The sequence below is a fragment of the Cucumis melo genome, chromosome 2 (genome assembly GCF_025177605.1).
Source record: "Cucumis melo cultivar AY chromosome 2, USDA_Cmelo_AY_1.0, whole genome shotgun sequence".
Classification (NCBI taxonomy): Eukaryota; Viridiplantae; Streptophyta; class Magnoliopsida; order Cucurbitales; family Cucurbitaceae; genus Cucumis; species Cucumis melo.
The window spans coordinates 5605471-5624501 of record NC_066858.1 but is presented as its reverse complement, the minus strand read 5'-3'; the positions used below and the strand labels follow the sequence as shown (position 1 = coordinate 5624501).

General features: G+C 34.0%; 2 protein-coding genes across 3 annotated transcripts; one reads left to right on the top strand and one right to left on the bottom strand.

Annotated features, from left to right (window-relative positions):
• The first annotated feature begins 9453 nt into the window (after window positions 1–9453).
• LOC103492037 (uncharacterized) lies at window positions 9454–13694 on the top strand. Its single transcript, XM_008452213.3, has 2 exons — window positions 9454–9706; window positions 12721–13694. Exon 2 carries the CDS (start codon window positions 12764–12766, stop codon window positions 13319–13321), a length of 558 nt encoding a protein of 185 aa, XP_008450435.1. The 5' UTR covers window positions 9454–9706; window positions 12721–12763; the 3' UTR covers window positions 13322–13694.
• Window positions 13695–15000: 1306 nt separating this feature from the next.
• On the bottom strand, window positions 15001–17668 carry LOC103492038 (zinc finger A20 and AN1 domain-containing stress-associated protein 4-like). 2 transcript variants are annotated; one of them, XM_051081649.1, is made up of 3 exons: window positions 17502–17668; window positions 17305–17340; window positions 15001–15856 (listed from the first exon to the last, which is right to left on the bottom strand). In XM_051081649.1, exon 3 carries the CDS (start codon window positions 15842–15844, stop codon window positions 15326–15328), a length of 519 nt encoding a protein of 172 aa, XP_050937606.1. In that variant the 5' UTR covers window positions 15845–15856; window positions 17305–17340; window positions 17502–17668; the 3' UTR covers window positions 15001–15325. The 2 variants fall into 2 exon arrangements, with proteins under 2 accessions (XP_050937606.1, XP_008450437.1); XM_008452215.3 differs by having other exon boundaries at window positions 17305–17373; window positions 17502–17667.
• Window positions 17669–19031: the final 1363 nt, after the last annotated feature.

The following is a 19031-nucleotide window of genomic DNA, read 5'->3' as shown; positions in this document are numbered from 1 at the left end:
CGAAGAATTATATAAAATAAATATTAAAAACAATTAAAAATATAATGTCATGTTATTTTTTTCTTTTTTGAAAAAACAATATCTCATGTTTTAAATCCAATTCATCTTTTTAAAAAATAATATGTATTAGGTAATGTTTTACAAATTATATAATATTACAAAATAATAATTATAAATCCTTTTATCATGAATCATATTTATAAATAAATTTTATGCGCTACCAAACACATTTCAAATTGGAAAACTCATAACGTTATGAGTTGTTTGATATTTTCTTTATAATCGCAGTATAAGAGGATGTGTTATTAAGCTATTTTCTTTCCCACTATCCTGATTCGAAAGCAACATAACATAATGGGCTATTAGGATATTTTCTTTACCAACCTAACATAAAAAAATAAGTTATTAGGATATATTTTCTTTACCATTATTCTAATTAGAACACAACATAAGACAATGAATTATTAGAGTATTAGAATATTTTATTTACTCTTATCCTAATTGGAAAACAACATAACATAATGAGTTATTATGATATTTTCTTTACCATTATTCCTAATTGGAACACAAAATAAGAGAATGAGTTATTATGATATTTTTTTTACTATTATCCTAATTGGAAAAGAACATAACGTAACGAGTTATTAAGATATTTTTGTTACCAACACATTATAAGAGAATGTGAGTGATATTTTCTACACCATTATCCTAATTGAAAAACAATATAACATAACGTTATTAGGATATTTTCTTTACCATTATCTTAATTGAAAAACAATAACAGAATGAATTATTATGATATTCTTTTTATCATTATCCTAATTGAAACACAACGTAAGAGAATGAGTTATTAGATGGTTTTCTTTATCCCCGCTCCCTTTTCCTAATAACCCATTTTGTTATGTTGCATTCTAATTAGGATAATGATAAAGAATAGAAGGAGTGCAAAAGTTTTGAGAGAAAAAGGAAAAGAGAATTATGGGGAAGAAAATAGAAGACGAGGAGAGAAGGGTATATAGAAAATATCATATAGGTAGTTTGTCTAAAATCTCAATGAATAAAAGTCATGTGTAACGTCAATATTAGTTGGCTTTTATTGATAGACACCAATATAAGTCTATCCGTGTCAATCAATGTATTATTGATAGGATATAAAATTTTTTTTATATTTTGTAAGTACTTGATTAAGAATGCTATGTTTGCAAATGTTCATGTAATATTAATGCTTACGAAAAAATACAAACATATGAATTAAAATAATAATTTGTATAAAATTGAATAATAAGTAAGCATTAATATTCACTTCTTATATCATTTAAAAAAAACTATCACTTCTAATATTATTTATTTTCCTCTTTTTCACTTTTTTATTTATACTTACTTTCTTATTTTCAAATCTATCTTTTAAAACAAAACTTCGAACCACTTGAAAAATATAAGCTAATATAACTATATAAGTAAGAACGTTGAAAATAACGTAATGTTATTATACGAACCTTGTTAACACTGGTTGATGTATATCCCCCAATACATTGTTTCATCCCTTGTTTTAATCTTTTCATTCCTTCCATTCAAATGCTCAAAAAAGATTAGAAAGATTAAAAAAAACATATTAATTAATAACAAAATAGGACAAAATTATAAATAATTCAACCGTTCAGAAAAAAATTCAAACATATGAATTAAAATATTTTTTTTGGTGCAGGAAAAGTAAAATAATAATTGCAGAAAATACAAAATTCGCAGTAACCTCATTTAAATAGTTTACTACTCGTATTATTATTATTAACACTTCTATAAAATGTTTTTCTTTTCAAGTACAACTTGAGGTGGAGAAAATGAATTCAAGACCTTTCGTCCTCAGAAACATATACGGATGCTAGTTAATTTTCTCTAAAAACTTTGAAAAAAGAAACTTTTTTCTGAAAAGAAATCAAATATGAAAATAATTTTTTAAAAAATTCTTAGAGGTCATAAACTAAAAATATAAAAAGGGTTACAAATCAATATTTGGGTTGTTACATTAACTTTGTAATTGTAACGACCCAACTCCTTATACTGAATCGAAGTCATTACTAAATATAGAACAAGTGTTTAAGTCATAAAATTTATTAAAAACGCGTAACGTTTAAGAAATTTTATTTATGAAAATTTAAACAAGGTAGTTATGCAAAAAGGTGTAATGCGTTCTAATGTCCTACTCGGGCCCTATCTACATAAAAGATGATAAGTAATGAAAAGTACTCAAACTCAAATACGAAAGTCTAAAATAAGGATAAGCGGAAGCAGTAGCCCCTATGGCCCTCCACGGTCACTTCGGGTCGCTCGCCAGCTTGCCCTTGCCCTTGCCTCGTCCTCTACCTGAAAACATGAAATGAAGAGAGTGAGTATAAAATACTCAGTAAGGGACCCACTACTAGTCCCACTAGGTGCCTGTTAACTTCCTGTCAGAGTCCTGTAACTGGTACCCAATCTCTGGCACGTTCCCGAACACGTGCAACATGCGCTCCCGTAGGAACGTAACTCTGGTCTTCGGTGCCCCGGGGGACACCTAGGACAGTCGGGATGCGAGGACCCCGTCGAGTCACTCGAGTCATATCTATATCCATGCTAGACTGGTGTCCCGTCGGACCACACAGTCCTCAATAGGTGGTGATCCCGAAGGACACCCATGCAGGTACGACTCTAACAGATTAAGCTAACAGGTACCCTAATTGCAGTATACATACACATGGCATCAGCATATAACATATCACATAAATCGTCTCTACACTCTCCGTCTCGACATTCGTCGTATAGCCATAACAGCTCTCGCCACACATAACAGGCTATAGCATAACCATATCGTCATTTACATCATACTAACATTGATTTCAGGCATCGTACCGTCTAATCCTCAACATGCAAAATTGGAGTATACATAGTCTCATAATTCTAAGCATGGAGCTAGTAGTAGAATCTCTTAGCTGGAGATTTACTTGACGAGTTCTAAAAGTGAGAAAAGGTGTGCTTTCCAAGCAGCAGGGCCCTAAAAGATTAGAGACAACAATTAAACCTAACCTTCAAGGAACAGAGACCCAAGAGTCGTTTGAGGCAACTTACCCCGAAATCAAGGTTGCGCTAGTCCCCTTTAAGTCGAGAAATGATCCTATGCTCCAACACCAATTTGTCCAATCGGCCCCCTTTCAGAAAGATAATTTAGTTCAACCAATGAGTTATTTTTAAAAAACTAAAATTCCTCTTCGTTGGGTATACCAAATCCCAATTATTTTCCAAAACTTACCAAGGAACGTGGGGAACGGCCAAAATCTGTGTGGCTCCAAAGGTAGGGATCGGCTCGGCTTGGTTTGGCTGGAAGAGCAAGGATCGGCTCGGCTCAGCAGCAGGCGCGGCTCGGCAGCAGGCACGGCTCGGCTCGGCGCAGGAGCTGCACGCGTGCGGCTCGGCTTGATGGGCTGGACGCGGCGCGGCTGCACGCTGAGAGGGCTGGCCGATGCGGGTTCGGGTTCGGCTTCGGGCGCGCGGATGTGGAGCGGCTCCGGGTTCGGGCGCGCGGATGTGGAGCGGCTCCGGGTTCGGGTTCGTCGGCTGGAGGCACGCGCGGCGGATCGGCTTCGAGTGGCGGCTGCGGGAGACGGCTGTGCGCGGATGCCCGGCGTGCGCGGATCTAAGCGGCTCCCTTCGGCTTGATCGGAGCGGCGCGACGCGGCTCGGCTGTCCTCCTCAGATCGAAGCGGCGCGGCGAGTTCCGGTTTCGGCTTGCTCGGCGAGTTCCGGCTTCGGCTGTCTCGGCGAGTTCCGGCTTCGGCTTGCAGACGCGCGGCTGATCGGCTTCGGCTGTCTCGGCGAGTTCCGGCTTCGGCTTGCAGACGCGCGGCTGATCGGCTTCGGCTGTCTCGGCGAGTTCCGGCTTCGGCTTGCAGACGCGGCGCGGCTGGGAGGGTGGTTCGGCTCTACTGCGGCCGGCTCCGACGCTTGTGTTTGAAGCTGGCGGCGGCGGCGTGGAGAGTGGCGGCGGCTAGGGTTTTTCTTCTTTGGGGAGATGAGGAGTCTCACGTCTCCCAATGCCTCCTTTTTAAAAGAATTTAAAATAATAAAAGAATTTAATAAACCCTCTTTTCTCTCTCTTCAATTACCCTCTTTTCTCTCTCTTCAATTAAACCACCCTTGACCCTTTCCAAGGCAAATAATTAATTTGCTAATCATCATTAATTAAATTATTTCCCCCTAACTTCAATAATTAAAAAAATAACCAAGGAAAACTTTACCCTTACATTAAGCATAAGGTCCACAATAATCCAAATCCATAACAATTTGAAGAAAAGAAAAGAAAGAAAAAAAACTCTAGAGGTGAAACTCTAATTTGCTGGGGCGTTACAGTAATTCACTTGTTGATATTATTAAAGCCGACCTACCTTGAATCTGCCAATTGAAAATAAATATAAATTATTATTTGCTTAGTAGAATAGTAAGTTTCTTTAAAAATGCATTAAATAGGATTAAACAGGCAAAGTTTATGTTATGATGGAATGTATATTTATTCATTGTTTGTTTTAGAAAATGAAGTATTTATATTCTTTAGTTTAGGAATTTAAAATGTTAACAAATGTAAATTTGTAAAAAGTATAAAAATACTTGAAAGAAAAATTTGTAATAAAATAATCCACTACCAATTATTATTATTATTATTTTTTTTTTATTGTACAACTTAAATTTTTTTATTAATACGTTTTATTTTTTATATTTATTATTATTTAAAAGAATCTAAATACAACATAAGAAAGAAATATCTGTACACCTAAAACAAAACTCTCTTATCTTAAAGAAAATTTAAAGCACTCTTACTTTGTAGTAATAATAACAAAGAAAGAATTCTTGAATTTGATTTATTGACCATGCATCCATTTTCGTACTTTTCTAACTCCTTCGCTTAAATCCCAAAATATTAACCTATTTGCAACACAAAAGTCAAGTTAAATATGAAAGTTAGGTTAATCTATATAATAGAAGTTCTACAAATAAAATGTAGAAGAGAATTTCAAATATTTGTAAATAAAGATTTAAGAGAGTTGTTCATGTAGTTGTAGAAAATAAAAAGTTATAAAACCTTTTGAAATATCATGATTAAATGTAAACCGTTTAATATTCTAACATATTTTATCTCTTAAATAATAGGTTATGTACAAAGTTTAGAATATGAAGAGATAATAAAGGGTTAATTTTATATCTCTTTATTAAATAAATAATAATAATAAACACAAATCCATTTGAAAAATAAATAACATTGAATAATTTTTAAAATGGATATTTTAAAAAATATAACAAAGCGGCAAAATATTTACACTGTATAGAACAATTCTCAAAACGAAAAAAGTCCACAGGTCCACAATGGAAAATACCAAAAATGTCCCATCAACCACGTCATCAACAACGCACGTGGATAGCCAATGGTACACGATCGTTAGATATGGATAGCCAAATCTAAACGATTTGTTTTTTCAATTCTATCGTTTAATTTGGTTACACGATCGTTTAGATTTGATTACACGATCGTTTAGATTTGGTCATTTAGATTTGGTTACCTCAAATCTAAACGATTTTTTTCAAAATTTGGTACACACGATCATTTAGATTTGACTAAATGATTTTTTTCAAGATTCTTTTGGTACACGGTTGTTTAGATTTGGTTAATCGATTTTTTTAAAATTCTTTTGCTACACGATTATTTTTTTACACAATCATTTAGATTTGACTATTTCAATCTAAACTATTTTTTTCAATGTTTTTTATACACGATCTTCTAGATTTGGTTACCCTAATCTAAACGACGTAAAAAAAAGAGGAAAAGAAAAAAGACGATGGATGCAACGAAAAAAAAAAAGAGAAAACGAAGAAAGACGATAGAAAGAAATCAGATTTGGTTATCCAAATTTAAACGACGTAAAAAAAGAAGAGGAAAAGAAGAAAGACGATGGGAAGAAATCGTTGCGGAAAAGAGGAGAGTAAATGAAGAAAAATGATAGAAAAAAATTGGCGGAGAGGAGAGGAAAGACAGAAGGGCAAATTTGGAATATTTAAAAAATAACTAACTTTATGGATTTTGTTATACGGGCCGTAAATATTTTAGTAGTTTGTTATATTTATGAAAATTTCCCTTTTTAAAACCCTCCATAAATACATACATGGTCTTTTTATATTAATTAAATAATAATATACATAATCAATTCTAAAAAGATAATAAATAAATTTTTAAAACCCTTCGATAAGTACGTGGGTAACTTTTTTTTTCTTTTTCTTCTAAATTTCCTTTTATATACTTAAAAAAACATTTCGGGAGAGTTCGAAGAAAGGGGCAATTTATGATAGTCCTAATGTTATGATAATCCTAATATTATAATATGCATTTGGGGGAAGGATTATGATAGATATTGTTATGATAATATGCGTTTGGGGAAGAATTACGAGGGTGTTATGGGAGAATTTCACAAGGATTAAGAAGATGTATGGGGGATTAGGAACCCTAATCCCCAGTTTATCATATTTTGGGTCTCAAGCAAGGAGTGAGTTTATGTAACGTCCCAAAATAAGGGAACTTTAAATTGAATTACCTTAAGTTTAATTTTAATCATGTTGAATTTATTTTGGGTGTTATTTGAATTAATTGATAGAAATTGTTGGATTTTATGGAGATTATGATTAATTAAATATTTTTGGGAGAATATTTAATAAGTTTGGAGATTTGAAATTTTTGGTGTTATGAAAGATTTGATCTGAGTGGAATGTTATTGGTTAATTAAATTGGTGAAGTTTAGAGAATTTTGGGTAATTATATATATGTATATATATAATTAAATTAGTTATTGAAAATAAGAATAAATTATATTATAGAAATAATATAATTAATTAAGGATTATGTGTTATTTTGGAGAGAAGAGAAAAGGAAATAAAAAGGAAGATTTGATGAAGAGAGAAAATTTTTGTTTGGATTAATTGAAAAAGGAAAAGCAATTTTAGAAAATAATAATAATATTATAATTATTTTCATTAAATAGAACCTCGTTTCTCATGCATCAGTATTCATCTTCTTTCTCAAAGAAACCCTAGAAACATCATCTTGTTCTTGAACAAAACCCTAGCCGCCAACGTCGTCAACCACCACCTCCATCCGCCACCTTGCTTCATCTCCTTCTACGATTGTTTCATCGTAGCTATCACGTTCTTCGCCTCCTCCTTCGTCAGCCATCAAGTCGACCTTCTTCAACCGAAACATCTCCATCTGCTTCCTTAGTTCCAACCGACTTCGTGGTCGATGAGCCGTTCACTTCTCAGTCTCCGATCGTCTGCATGAACCCGAGCTGTTTTCCTTTCATAAGTCGTTTCTACGTCGATCTGTTCGTCCGAGCTGTGTGGGTGTAAGCGAGCGGCCAGCTCCTTGCAAGCCGCGCAACCCAAGCCTCTACTCTATCCCAAGCTGCACGCTCAAATGTTGAGTCGCGAGTCGCCTGAGCCACCTCTCCATTCACGCGAGCCGACCCCTTCTATTCGAGCTGAGAGCGAGCTGTCGAGCCGATTTCCTCCTTTAGCTGAGCAACATGAGCCACCTTCTTCCTAGTGAGCCAATTTGAGCAACTTTTCTATTTTTGTTTAGTTTTGGTGAGTATTTGATTGGGTTTTAGGTATGTCCATCAAATATTGAATTTTCAGATTTTAAATAATTTAATGTTGGATTTACGTTGGTATTTCCTTTAAGTTGGACTATTTTTCTTGAAGGAGCTTTTAGTCAAATTTTTGGAGGAACTAAGAGCTCTAATTTTCCCCAATTAAGGTTGAATTGGAATTCAATCTCAACTTTGGGTAAGTTAAATTAATTTGATTTTGGGTCTTTAAGCAACCATTCAAATTATTATTTTAGTTAGTGGGTTCCCTTGTTGTTTAGGACTTAACTGTTTGGAAAGCTTGACCGTGACTGTTAAGATAATTTTGTTAAGATAATCTCGAAGTAAAAGATTCTCCTACTAGACCCTCGTATTGAAGTTAAGGGTTTGCATGTGATTTCTCTATTATGCATTGATGTAGCTAAAATGCATAATGTATTGATGACATATGTTGATGATTGATAGTTATGACTAAGTTATGTTGATGATGATGACTGATTTATGTTAATGATGATGCATGAAATATTAATCTCATGATTAGAAACGTTATCATTAATATTCATGCCATGTTTATGCTATTATGATGTGCTATATGCCATGTATAGGGTGTTCTGTTAACTTTATCTATTAGAGTCGTATCCACATGGGTGTTCCTCGGGATTACCACCTTTTTATGACTGTGTGATCCGATGGGATCACTAATCTATCATGAGATGTTATCTATATGAGTGGTCTGATGGGATCACTTACAACTTGATTGTCTTAAGTGTTCTTTCGGTTTCACTAAAGACCAGTTTGTCTTAGGTGTTCTTTCGAGTTCACCGAAGACCAGTTTTGTCCTAGGTGTTCCTTTGAGTTCACCGAAGACCGAAAATGTTCCTACAAGATTAGATTGCATGTGTACGAGAATGCGCCAGTTTAGTGGTATTTTTTTACATGACTCTAATGGGAAGTTAACAGACACCTAGTGGGACTAGTAGTAGATCCCTTATTGAGTATATGTTTATACTCACTCTTTTTATGTTTAAAGGTAGAGGTAGAGATAGAAGGAAGCTGACAAATGAGAAGAAGTAATTGCGACTTGCCATAGGGAAACTTTTTGCTTCCGTTTTTACTCCACGGTTATAATTTTAGTATTTTTTGTATTATTTGATTATTTCTCTTTTAAAACTAGATAGAGCTCATTTTATTTTTAGAGGTTTATTTCTACATACTTTTATTTATTTAAAATATTAATGAGAATTTGAGGTTTTCAGTTAAAATTAGTGTTATTTTTCCATTTTGGTTAAGAACGTTTTTATTTTCTTTTAGTATAATGGTTTTAGCTTAGTATAAAAAGTTAGGTCGTTACAGTTTAGATAACTCATTCCACTCCTACCTAATCTAAGGCCCAAACGGACAAGATTGTAATTTTTTTTTGTTGAGAAGTAAAGTAATCTAAAAATGATTATTTCGTTAAATCACTTTGTAACTTTATAAGGTAGTATGATTTAAGATTGTAATAACCTTTACATTTATTGAAACATTGATATCTTGTCTTTAGTTGCAACGAGGAAGGGAGTGTGAGCTCTTTATCCCCTTGTTATTTTATTCATATTAGTGGTTCTTAACATGTGAAAATAACTTTGGAATATGTTTTTATTGTTGAAGGTTGAATAATTTTGATGAGGAATTTTAGAAGTAATTTGGAGTGGATAAAAGATTTGGTAAATGTTGGAAAGTATTAAGAAAAAAAAAACAAAAATGAAGTTTAGTTTTTTAAGGTGGAGGGCATTATAGTCTTTTCTGTTAATTGTTTAATAATGTTATGGACAAAGAAGAGTTCTCCTTCGTCTTCTTCGTGCTAATCCAACACAACAGCCTCCCTCTCGAAACTTTCTCTCACATCAACTTCCTCTCTCTCGTTCTTCAACTGGCCACCGTGGACGCCGCTAACCGAACTCTGACCACCGTTCCGTCGCTCGACTCACCGTAAGACGACCAGCACGCCGCACCGCAACTTTTCAGGCCGATTTGAAGCCGACGGCCTTGAACGGTGTCGCTCTGTCCGGGTAAAATTTCTTTGTTTTAATCGGATTTCTTGAAGATTCTCTACTACCCATTAAGTTTCGGCTTTGATTTCACAATACCCGTTACATTTTGACGATAGATTTGGATTTTTGGGAGCATTTTGGCATAACTTGGGTAAGATTCTAAGTTTATGAGTGGGTGATGAGTATCCATCTAATTTTGGTGCTAATATTGAATAATCCATGGTATTGGATGCTAAATTTCAAACTTAGAAGGTCGGTAGATTGCTGTGCGTTGGAATCAAGGCTACTTTGATAAGTGTTTGGTAAGATTTTGGGTAATTTTAGTAAGTTTCGTGAATACCCATTTAGTTTGACATGACGTTACCTCAAGATTGGAAACTTGGAGAACTCTAAAGCATTGTTCACCCCACTTAAAGATTGTTCGGGACGCGTTTGGGTAAGCTCCTAAGTTATTGATTAGTCAGTTTGACGTTGGGATTGTGAATGTATCTAAATCTTTTAAATTGTAAATATTGGGTTGGGTATAAGAGCTTATTTATATAAAAGACCCATCAACTTTGAACGAAGTTTGGATGTTCATTTGGTTAAGTATTTAGATTTGAAGTCTAAGGGTTCTTAGGTGGAAAGTTTAGTCTAAACTAAGAAGATTTGAGAATACTTCAATTTAAGAATAAGGGACGAGAATTTAAGGACTTTTTCTTTTGAAATGAAGACAAGCCTCTTTATTATTAATAATAAATGAGTCTAATGCTCAAAGTACAAGAGTATTATACTAAGATCAAAATAAGAAAAGGACAAAATCATCCAAACAAACTAAACAAAGATGAACTCGAGCAATACAGAAGGGAAAAAGACCAACAAACAATCACAAAGAAGAAACAATGAAAGAACCAAAACAACATAGAGTTGAAACATTAGTAAAGAGCTTAATAACAAGAAAATATAAACATTTTGACGAAACAAATGCACTTCAGACTGAAGTTTTGAATTTCACATGCTTCGATTTGAAAGGAGAAGGGAGCACGCACCAAGAAGAGGCAATCGGCTGTTTCAGAACTATCGAACCCAAATAATTTTTACCTAGAGATCTTTTCCCTCCCCTGATAATCATGATGGCAAAGACAAAACATCCGAAAAGTTAACTTTTAAGCTAACAAAATCATTCAGAAATTTTTTCTCTTTCTTGAATATTTATAGTTCTGAATTAAGCGTTCAAGAGACTTGAATACCAATCTCTTTATCTGCAACCTTCGAATCTTATAAAGTACTCAATTATTGGACCAAAAGGTGACTGAAATCAGATCTCAAATAAAAACTAATTTGCATTTTTCTACTATCAACTTTAAATGGGCTGGAATTTTGCAATACTTAGGCTGAGAGGGGTTTCGAGATGTTTGATTTCCATTATTCAAATCTTCTTCATTTTGAAACAAGTCGTCGAGATCAGTTTCTAAGTGGTCCTTCAAAGAATGGTCCTCTAACTCATTTAGCTTTCCCAAATGATCATCTTCGACATTGCTCAGGAGACTCAAAATATGAATCACATTTCTATTTAGATGGAGGGCCCGGAGATTGGCAAGGGGAGCCTCTAAAAAATTTTACTTTTGAGGAGGCTAGGGAAAAAACATAATATTTAAGATGTGGAAAGCTGGATCTATGAGGGGCTGATTCAATTTGAAAGAGAAGGAGCTTGGATTTGTGTAGAATTAACCTCCAAAGAATCAGGGTTTTGTTCTAAAATCAAATCTGCCCTTAAGTAACTCTTTTTTGAATTCAGGATATCTGCCCTAGTTGAAGATGAAGAAGCCTGGCCTTGAGTGTCTATTACCTTTTAAAAAATCAGAATTATGAGGAGTTTGGGATGACAACATCTTCGTCTTTACAAGAAAGAGATCCTTCGGCCTCCTTCCAACAAAATGCTTGGGCAACGTCTTAAAAGGGAAGCGGGGGTTTCTTTGATTTTTTATGCTTTTCGGAAGTACCTCTTGGATGGCACTGGCCAAAGAGACCCGAGATGAAGAAGGTAAATACGCAGATGAAGAGGAGAGGCTTGAGACTTTTTTAGAAGGAGCTGTGATGGACGCTGACTCAGCCTTTGCAGAAGGGAGAACTGGTGCTGAAGACGCAGGAGAGAGAGACCTTCCAACGACGGAATTTGAAGCAGCAGAATTCTGGCAATTAGCCGATTGGACTAAATCAGAGGAGTTAGGCTGAAGGTTCTTGGGTTCTTGATGGCAAATAAAAAGGGAGCAGTCAAAGAACTCTCTTTCCTCTTTAAAATGCAACCCATTGGCTTTCGCTTCATTGTTCCCTCCAAAAATGTTGATTAAACTACGTGTCTTAGTGCGCTTTACAGCTGTATGGGCATTGATTATGGCTTTTGGAGGGAGGGAATTAATGCTCGACTTCCCTAATGGCTGATTGACTTCCTTAGTAGTGTCAGGCGGCTGTACCGAAGAATCCATCCCTTCTTTAGGATTGCAAGGTTCGGATTGATCTGAAACAATTATTCGTTTGGTACTCCATTCATTCTCTAAAAATGAGAATCACTTGAATGAATGTATTGGACAAATAGGTGAAGAAACAGAACTACAAGAATGATTATTAGAAGCAACACGCCAACACCTCCCTTCAGAAAGTGTGATGAGTTACAGGGAAAACTACAGTTTGACGATAAAATCTGTTTCTGTGATGAACTATTATGAATTTTAAATAACTTTTGGTGGTTTGATCAAATAAAGTTTTACTGTTCCCATTTATTTGATTTATGCACCTGTGATCCCCAAGTTCTTTAGTTTTTTCTTGTTGCTGTCTTAGATGATGTATAATGTTTACTATTATTTTTTTTTTATCTATGTTACATCGCATGTGCTGTCCTGTCTTGATTTTAACGTCTTGTACATATTCATTATCTTCATTGATGTTTTTATTTTCCCTTTTCCATTGCTTCTCCGCTGAATCATTAGACGTACAATTAATTTAGCAGTGGATTTGTAGGCGTTCAATTAATTTAGCGGTTTGTTCATATGCAGACTAACTTTGCTTTTAAGAGGGTGAAGGTATCTGAGAACAGCAATGGTTAAAGCATACTCTCAGGAGTACACTTACAAGCACCCATGGGAACGGGTCACTTGTGCATCTTGGCGTAAATTTGCTGATCCCGAAAATAAACGTACATTGTCCCATATTCTTGAAGTTGATACCTTGAATAGAAAGGTAGATGCTGAATCTGGGAAGCTATATACAACTCGTGCTATCACCATCCATGCCCCTGGACCATGGTTTGTTCGTAAAATTGTTGGTCAGGATATTTGCCATTGTGTTGAATCCACGGTCGTAGATGCTCGGTCACAATCAATGCAACTCACCACTCGGAATATTAGTCTCCAGAAATTCATAGAAGTGGTTGAGAAAATTAGGTACGAACCTCACCCAGAAAATCCGAACGGATGGACTATTTGTAAACAGGAGACTAGTATTCGAATCAAGCCATTGTCAGCACTGGCATCGATGGCCGAAAAAGTGGAGCAACGGTGCGCAGAGAGATTCGTCCAAAACAGTGCCAAAGGTAGAGAAGTGATGGAGAGGATTTGTAAGTATCTTGAAGCAGAATCAAGTGGATTCGCAATCTAACTTTTACTTCCTCTCCCTAATCATGTACCGGTTCAAAGGATCGATAAGAACATGTGCTATTTCCAGGGACAAGGTGTTTTATGCCAAAATAATTCTCATGGAGAAAAAGAAAGCATCATGTTAGGATTCTTCCCAAATTTTGATAAGATGAGATTTAATTATAGAGCATCATGTACTTTTGGCTATGGAATGTTTCCCAGCTTTTAGTTGATTGCTTGGAAAATGGCCTTGATTTTCATCATAAGCTCTAATAAATATGCTTACAGAATATGTAATTTCTTTTTTCAGGTGCTCTCTGGCAGCATCAGCTATGATACACTGCTATTGTTTGTTCCATCTGTAGGAAAAAAGAAAAGGAAAAGAGTTTCAAATATGTTCTATTTTTGTTCATATTTTAGTGTTACAGAAGTTTGAGCAGTGCCTGAAAGTGATGTTCTAAACAAAATTTTGACTTCATGCTGATTCTTTTGAATTGGTGAATATTTTTAAACAAAAAGTTTTTAGCTGATTTGTTTTAAAAGATTTGCAACTGTTTTGTGGTATTCTAATTTTTTTTTTAAAAAAAAAGCCTCTCATGCTTTATATGTAAATATACATTAGCCTTTTATAAATTCTTAAGAATTTTGGTTGTGTTTCAAAATTTGCGTGAATATTCTTTTTTATTTAGTGTTGCTAATTTTCTATTTTAGAATTTAAGGGATGGAAAGGAAGGAATTATCAGAACAATTATTTTGGTCTATTGATTTTCAAAATTTTCTGTTCAGTGACTATGATTTCATATTTAGTTTGATGTATTTGAAATTTTTGCTTGTTTCTCTTTAATTTTTTAATTAAGGTTTTACATTTGTCAAACAAAAAATTTATAAACTTCTAAATAAAAATAAAATAACTTTTTGAAGGAAATTGTTTGTGAATAGAAAAAGGAATCAAACTATTTATAAAATATATAAAATTAAAAAAAAATCTTAAAAGTAATCGAGATTGGTAGATTTTGTTATATTTTATAAATAATTTTAATATTTTATTATTTTTAAAAATAAAATTACGCTTCGGTTGTTATAATAAAAAGAATAATGATAATGATAGCAACAACGGACTTTAAAAATGAACTTTGAATATTTTGAAATATAAAAAATTAAAATAAAGCCAGAGAAATCGTAAAAATAAGAAGATAAGATAGTTACGATTTTTTATAGTAATTTATTTTACGCTGTAATGAATTTTTTTAGAAATTTTATTATATCTTTATACTATTTTTATTTTTGAAAAAATTTGTTTAAAAAAACTCATAAAACAAAGCACCACAACAAAGCTTATTCAATTCATTCATTTCTACGTCCAATTTAACCTTTTTTTTCTTACGAGCAAATTAATTAGTGAATGACGGTAATTCTTTTCTATAAGATATCTAATATATTCAGACGTACAACTCCGCACAAATTTCTCATCATTAATACCAAAGCAGGTTTTTCTCTATTGATACAAATATAGCGTTAGTAAAAACCATCACGTACCAGGATTTAAGAACTAGAATTACAATACAATACTACCATCATTTGAGTTAATCTAATTAATAAGACCAAATTATTTGTTATTGATTCGGATTAAGCCAACCATGTAAAGATGACCGAGAATAAAATTCCCGTTCAGTTAACAGTTCAGAGTGCAACTGGTGCTCATAAACAAATCAAACAAGGGCAGCATGCATTCATATATGTATTCCTCAAGACACTTTATGACGATACAGTAACGTAACACGCTAATGTTGATAACGTTAAACCGTTGTAAGAACAAGAAAAACAACGAAACCGGCGTACTGCCTTCCTACATTTTCTTTCAGACTGCAAAGATGCAAAGATTTTTCCATACCCTCCCCTCCAAATATAACAATACACAACAGGTTACAAGATATGCATGCAGCAAAGCAGAAATCATCTAGGCGATGACGACGACAAAGATCAACACATTATAAGGGGTCCAGCCCGCCTTTGGCCTGATTTTCACTTAGATCTTATCAAGCTTCTCTGCCTTCACAATCGGGTTGGCTTTAGCAATTGCATCCTGTGCAGAAGTGCGGTAATCAAAGGGGCAATTGTGTTTGTCAGAGTAACGATGAATGGCGCAGAAGATGTTACCACAACGACAGTCAAATCCCATTAATCCAACTCGCTTGTTGCAACTATTGCAACGTCTAGGCCTGTCCTTTGGCTTCGCTCCACTGTTCTCATCAGAAATAACCACGGGGGATGCCTGCATTGACGTGATCTTAGGCTCCACCAAGCTAACTGGATCATCCACACTTGCGGTGGCAAAGGTTTCATTTTGGTTAGAACTAGATGATCCATTCATGATACTTCCAAAAGTCGAAGCACTGAGTTTAGCCTGTTCTTGTTTCAACATCAAGTCCTTGTGGCACTTAGAACACATATTCATAGTAGCTGCACTTCCGAAGAAGCCACAGTTGTTGATGCATAGAAAGGGACCCTCAGGGGGAGCTTGACAGCTTGCCTCGTCATGTTCCATCTTATCAATCTCCTGCAACACATTCACATGAATTTGTTTCTTTTCCTTGTGGGTGGGAAACAGAACTATACATAATTTCATTTAATAGGTAGACTGTACTAAGAATCAGGATGATGCCATGATTGATATCAAATACATCTGCTATTACTAGTATGAGCTCGAGGATATCAAACTCTATACCACACAGATGACGATGATACAGAATGTAATTTATGCATGTTTGAGGTACCAGTAATGCAATTAATTAGGGGTATGGAAAGGTAATGTATAATTCTTAGGCTAATCTCATTCATAGGCATTAACTACAAGCCGGGAAAATGGAGAAACTACACAAATTATAAATTGGAATTCAAGGAAGAATAAAACTTGCTACGAGGATAAAATCATAAATTATAGAAGAGAAGAAAAGCATGAACAGGTAGCCATAAAAGGTTGTCCTCACATAAGTACATGACTTTGTATCAAAAGAGACTCGCATCTTATCCACGAATTGTCTTTCCTACATTAACAGCAGAAACCAAGAAACCAAAAAGATGACCAAAAGAATCAAGAGACTTCGGCGCCATTTGATCATCATTTGATTTTGAGTTTGTGGTTTTTGAAAATTAAACACTAAAACACTACTTCCATCAATCAATTTCTTTGTTTTGTTATCTACTCTTTAGGAGTTCTTTCAAACGCCAAGCTAAGTTTTAAAAACTAAATAACAATAATTTTTCTTTTTGGGGGCTAACAATTGAAGTGTTCATTAGGAAAGATGAAGACTATGGTAAAGAATTTGTGAGAAAACCAGCATAATTATCAAAAGCGAAAAACCAAGAAGACCTTAATTTAATTAATTAATCACTATAGAGATAAAAACAAATTCCATCAATGCTCTTCTTATAGTTTCATGCCACCAATGAGAAAAATGGCTATAATTTCCCAGTCTTCATATCTTGAACACTCTTGAGTTAAATTATAAATCCATAGAATACTCATCAGAAAGAAAAAAAAAAAAATCTGAACTCCAAAGCAACATATTATCCATCCCAATCAACCTTCAACCCAAAACAAGTCGTGGGATATAAAAACAACAACAATAGGATGCTTGAATCCACAACTGAACCTTAATCAAATGACTCATGTACTCATAATAACATAAACTCATAACAAAAAATTGACACCATCCAACTATGATTTCAAAAACCCAAATCTATAATGAAAATTTAAACACTTCCTAAATCATCTTTATCGGAGCCTTGATCAGTATACCATCAGCAACCCACAGAGTCCGCATTAAACAATCAAAATTCAAGAGTGAAACAATCCTGACACACACACACATATATCTATACTTCCATCACTAGGCTCATAAATAACATCCATATTCAAACATTTCTACCAACACATATCTAGTTATTCAATCAGTAGAAACGTTACAACACAGGCATAGAAGAAGAAAAAAGAAATTATCATACCCCTTTAACCCTTAAAAACAAGGGTTTTTGACCGATCTTCAAGATGGAATTGGCGTGCAAGCAAAACCCCTGTGTTAATTCAAAGGAGAAATTAAAAAAAGAAAAAGAAAAAAGGAATAAAATTAAGAGAAAGCAAGAAAAAAAAAAAAGATGCAAAAAATTGGAAAGGAAAGAGAAAGGGGATTAGAAACCCTAACCGTAGAAGAAGAAAGGGAATGGGGAAGGTAGAAGAAGGGAAGAAAGAGAGAACTATGTGTGATGCGTGGTCATCTCCATTTTCGAATTGGCTGAATTTCTCCGGAGGGAACAACAACTGTGGCTACTGATTGATGGCGACCACCAGAACCCAAACTTTTTCTTTTTTACTATCAAATTTGAAAATGAAAAAATAAAAAAAAATAAAACTATTTATTTAGTAAGATATATAGATATCCAATAAAATTATGTTGAGTAGGGATTCACTTTATTTTCGGAGAATCTTAAGTTCCTTTTCAATTACCTCTTTGCAAGAATTTGTCTTTTGGAGTAAAAAATTTTCAACCAGAACTCTTCTTTTTATGAGATCAATCCTTAAAATTTTAGGCTAAATTAAGTTTATTTTTTTGATTTAATTAAATTTTAATTCAAAAATAATATTTAATTGAACTAAAATAATTAATTTGATACAATTATGATAAAAGAGACATGTGACATCATTAGAATTGTCCAATTTGTCATGTCAACTTTACTTAATCTCAAATACAATTATTTTAGTAAATTACGTAACAATTTGTAATTGGTTCCAAAATTTCTTATTCAATAAATTCCTTTCGAGATTTATGGTATGTGAATTTCGAAAAGATAAATTTAAAGTCCAAATGCGTACATTTTTTTTTTTTTTGCTCAATTTGACGTATCAAATTAATCAAACTATAAAGGTTGGAATATGACCAATTCTTAATTTGAGAAAAGTTCGAGGTTTTATCCTCGACTTACTTTGATTCAAGGATAAAAATATAAATTTGATAATGATTTTTTTTATAAAATTTGAAACAATATTTTAATTTGAGTTAAGAATTATATTTCTACCATACCCTAATTTGTCTTGAGAATAAAATGACCAGATTTAATTTTTGAGATAAATACAAGATCTTAGTCTTGGGGTAAAGTCAGATTTATAGCTCCAATTTAAATTTGAGATAAAAATGAATGTAAAACTAAAATTTTTGAAATATTAAACAAAAAAACTTCTCTTTCTCCCTTTTTTTTTAGGAATTAAAGTTGTCGTATCTCTTTTTGCTTCCAAACGCATCTTCAAAAAGTTAGGATTTTTTCTTCTTTCCTCTTTTTTTATTATTCTTTTTTTTTTTTCGCAATCATTTGGAGAGATGACTTCGCCGTCAGTGATTCAACTTCTACTTGGGGACGATCGGGCTTTTGTCAGATCCACCGCCCTGGTAGGAGCGATTGGGCGCCTTCGTCGTTTGGAGAGATGGAGGCAAAACTGTACCATCGACGCCGTCTTGGAGAAACATTTGAATGAGCCTTTATAAAAATCTTGAACTCGAATTTGAAGAAACATCAACAAAGCCTCAGAATTTGATTTTAAGGAACTTCTAAACTTACTTCTAAACTTGGTGATGGAGTGTTGAACTTCAGAAGAATGATGCCACTATGCTCCTAGTGCAACACCTTTTTGATTTGTTATATTGCCTCTAACATGGCATCTTCAACTTTATTGAAAATTG

What these genes read in the sequence shown, in the direction of transcription:
- LOC103492037 (XM_008452213.3), top strand. Translation starts at nt 12,764, where the DNA reads ATGGTTAAAGCATACTCTCAGGAGTACACTTACAAGCACCCATGGGAA.
- LOC103492038 (XM_051081649.1), bottom strand. Translation starts at nt 15,844, where the DNA reads ATGGAACATGACGAGGCAAGCTGTCAAGCTCCCCCTGAGGGTCCCTTT.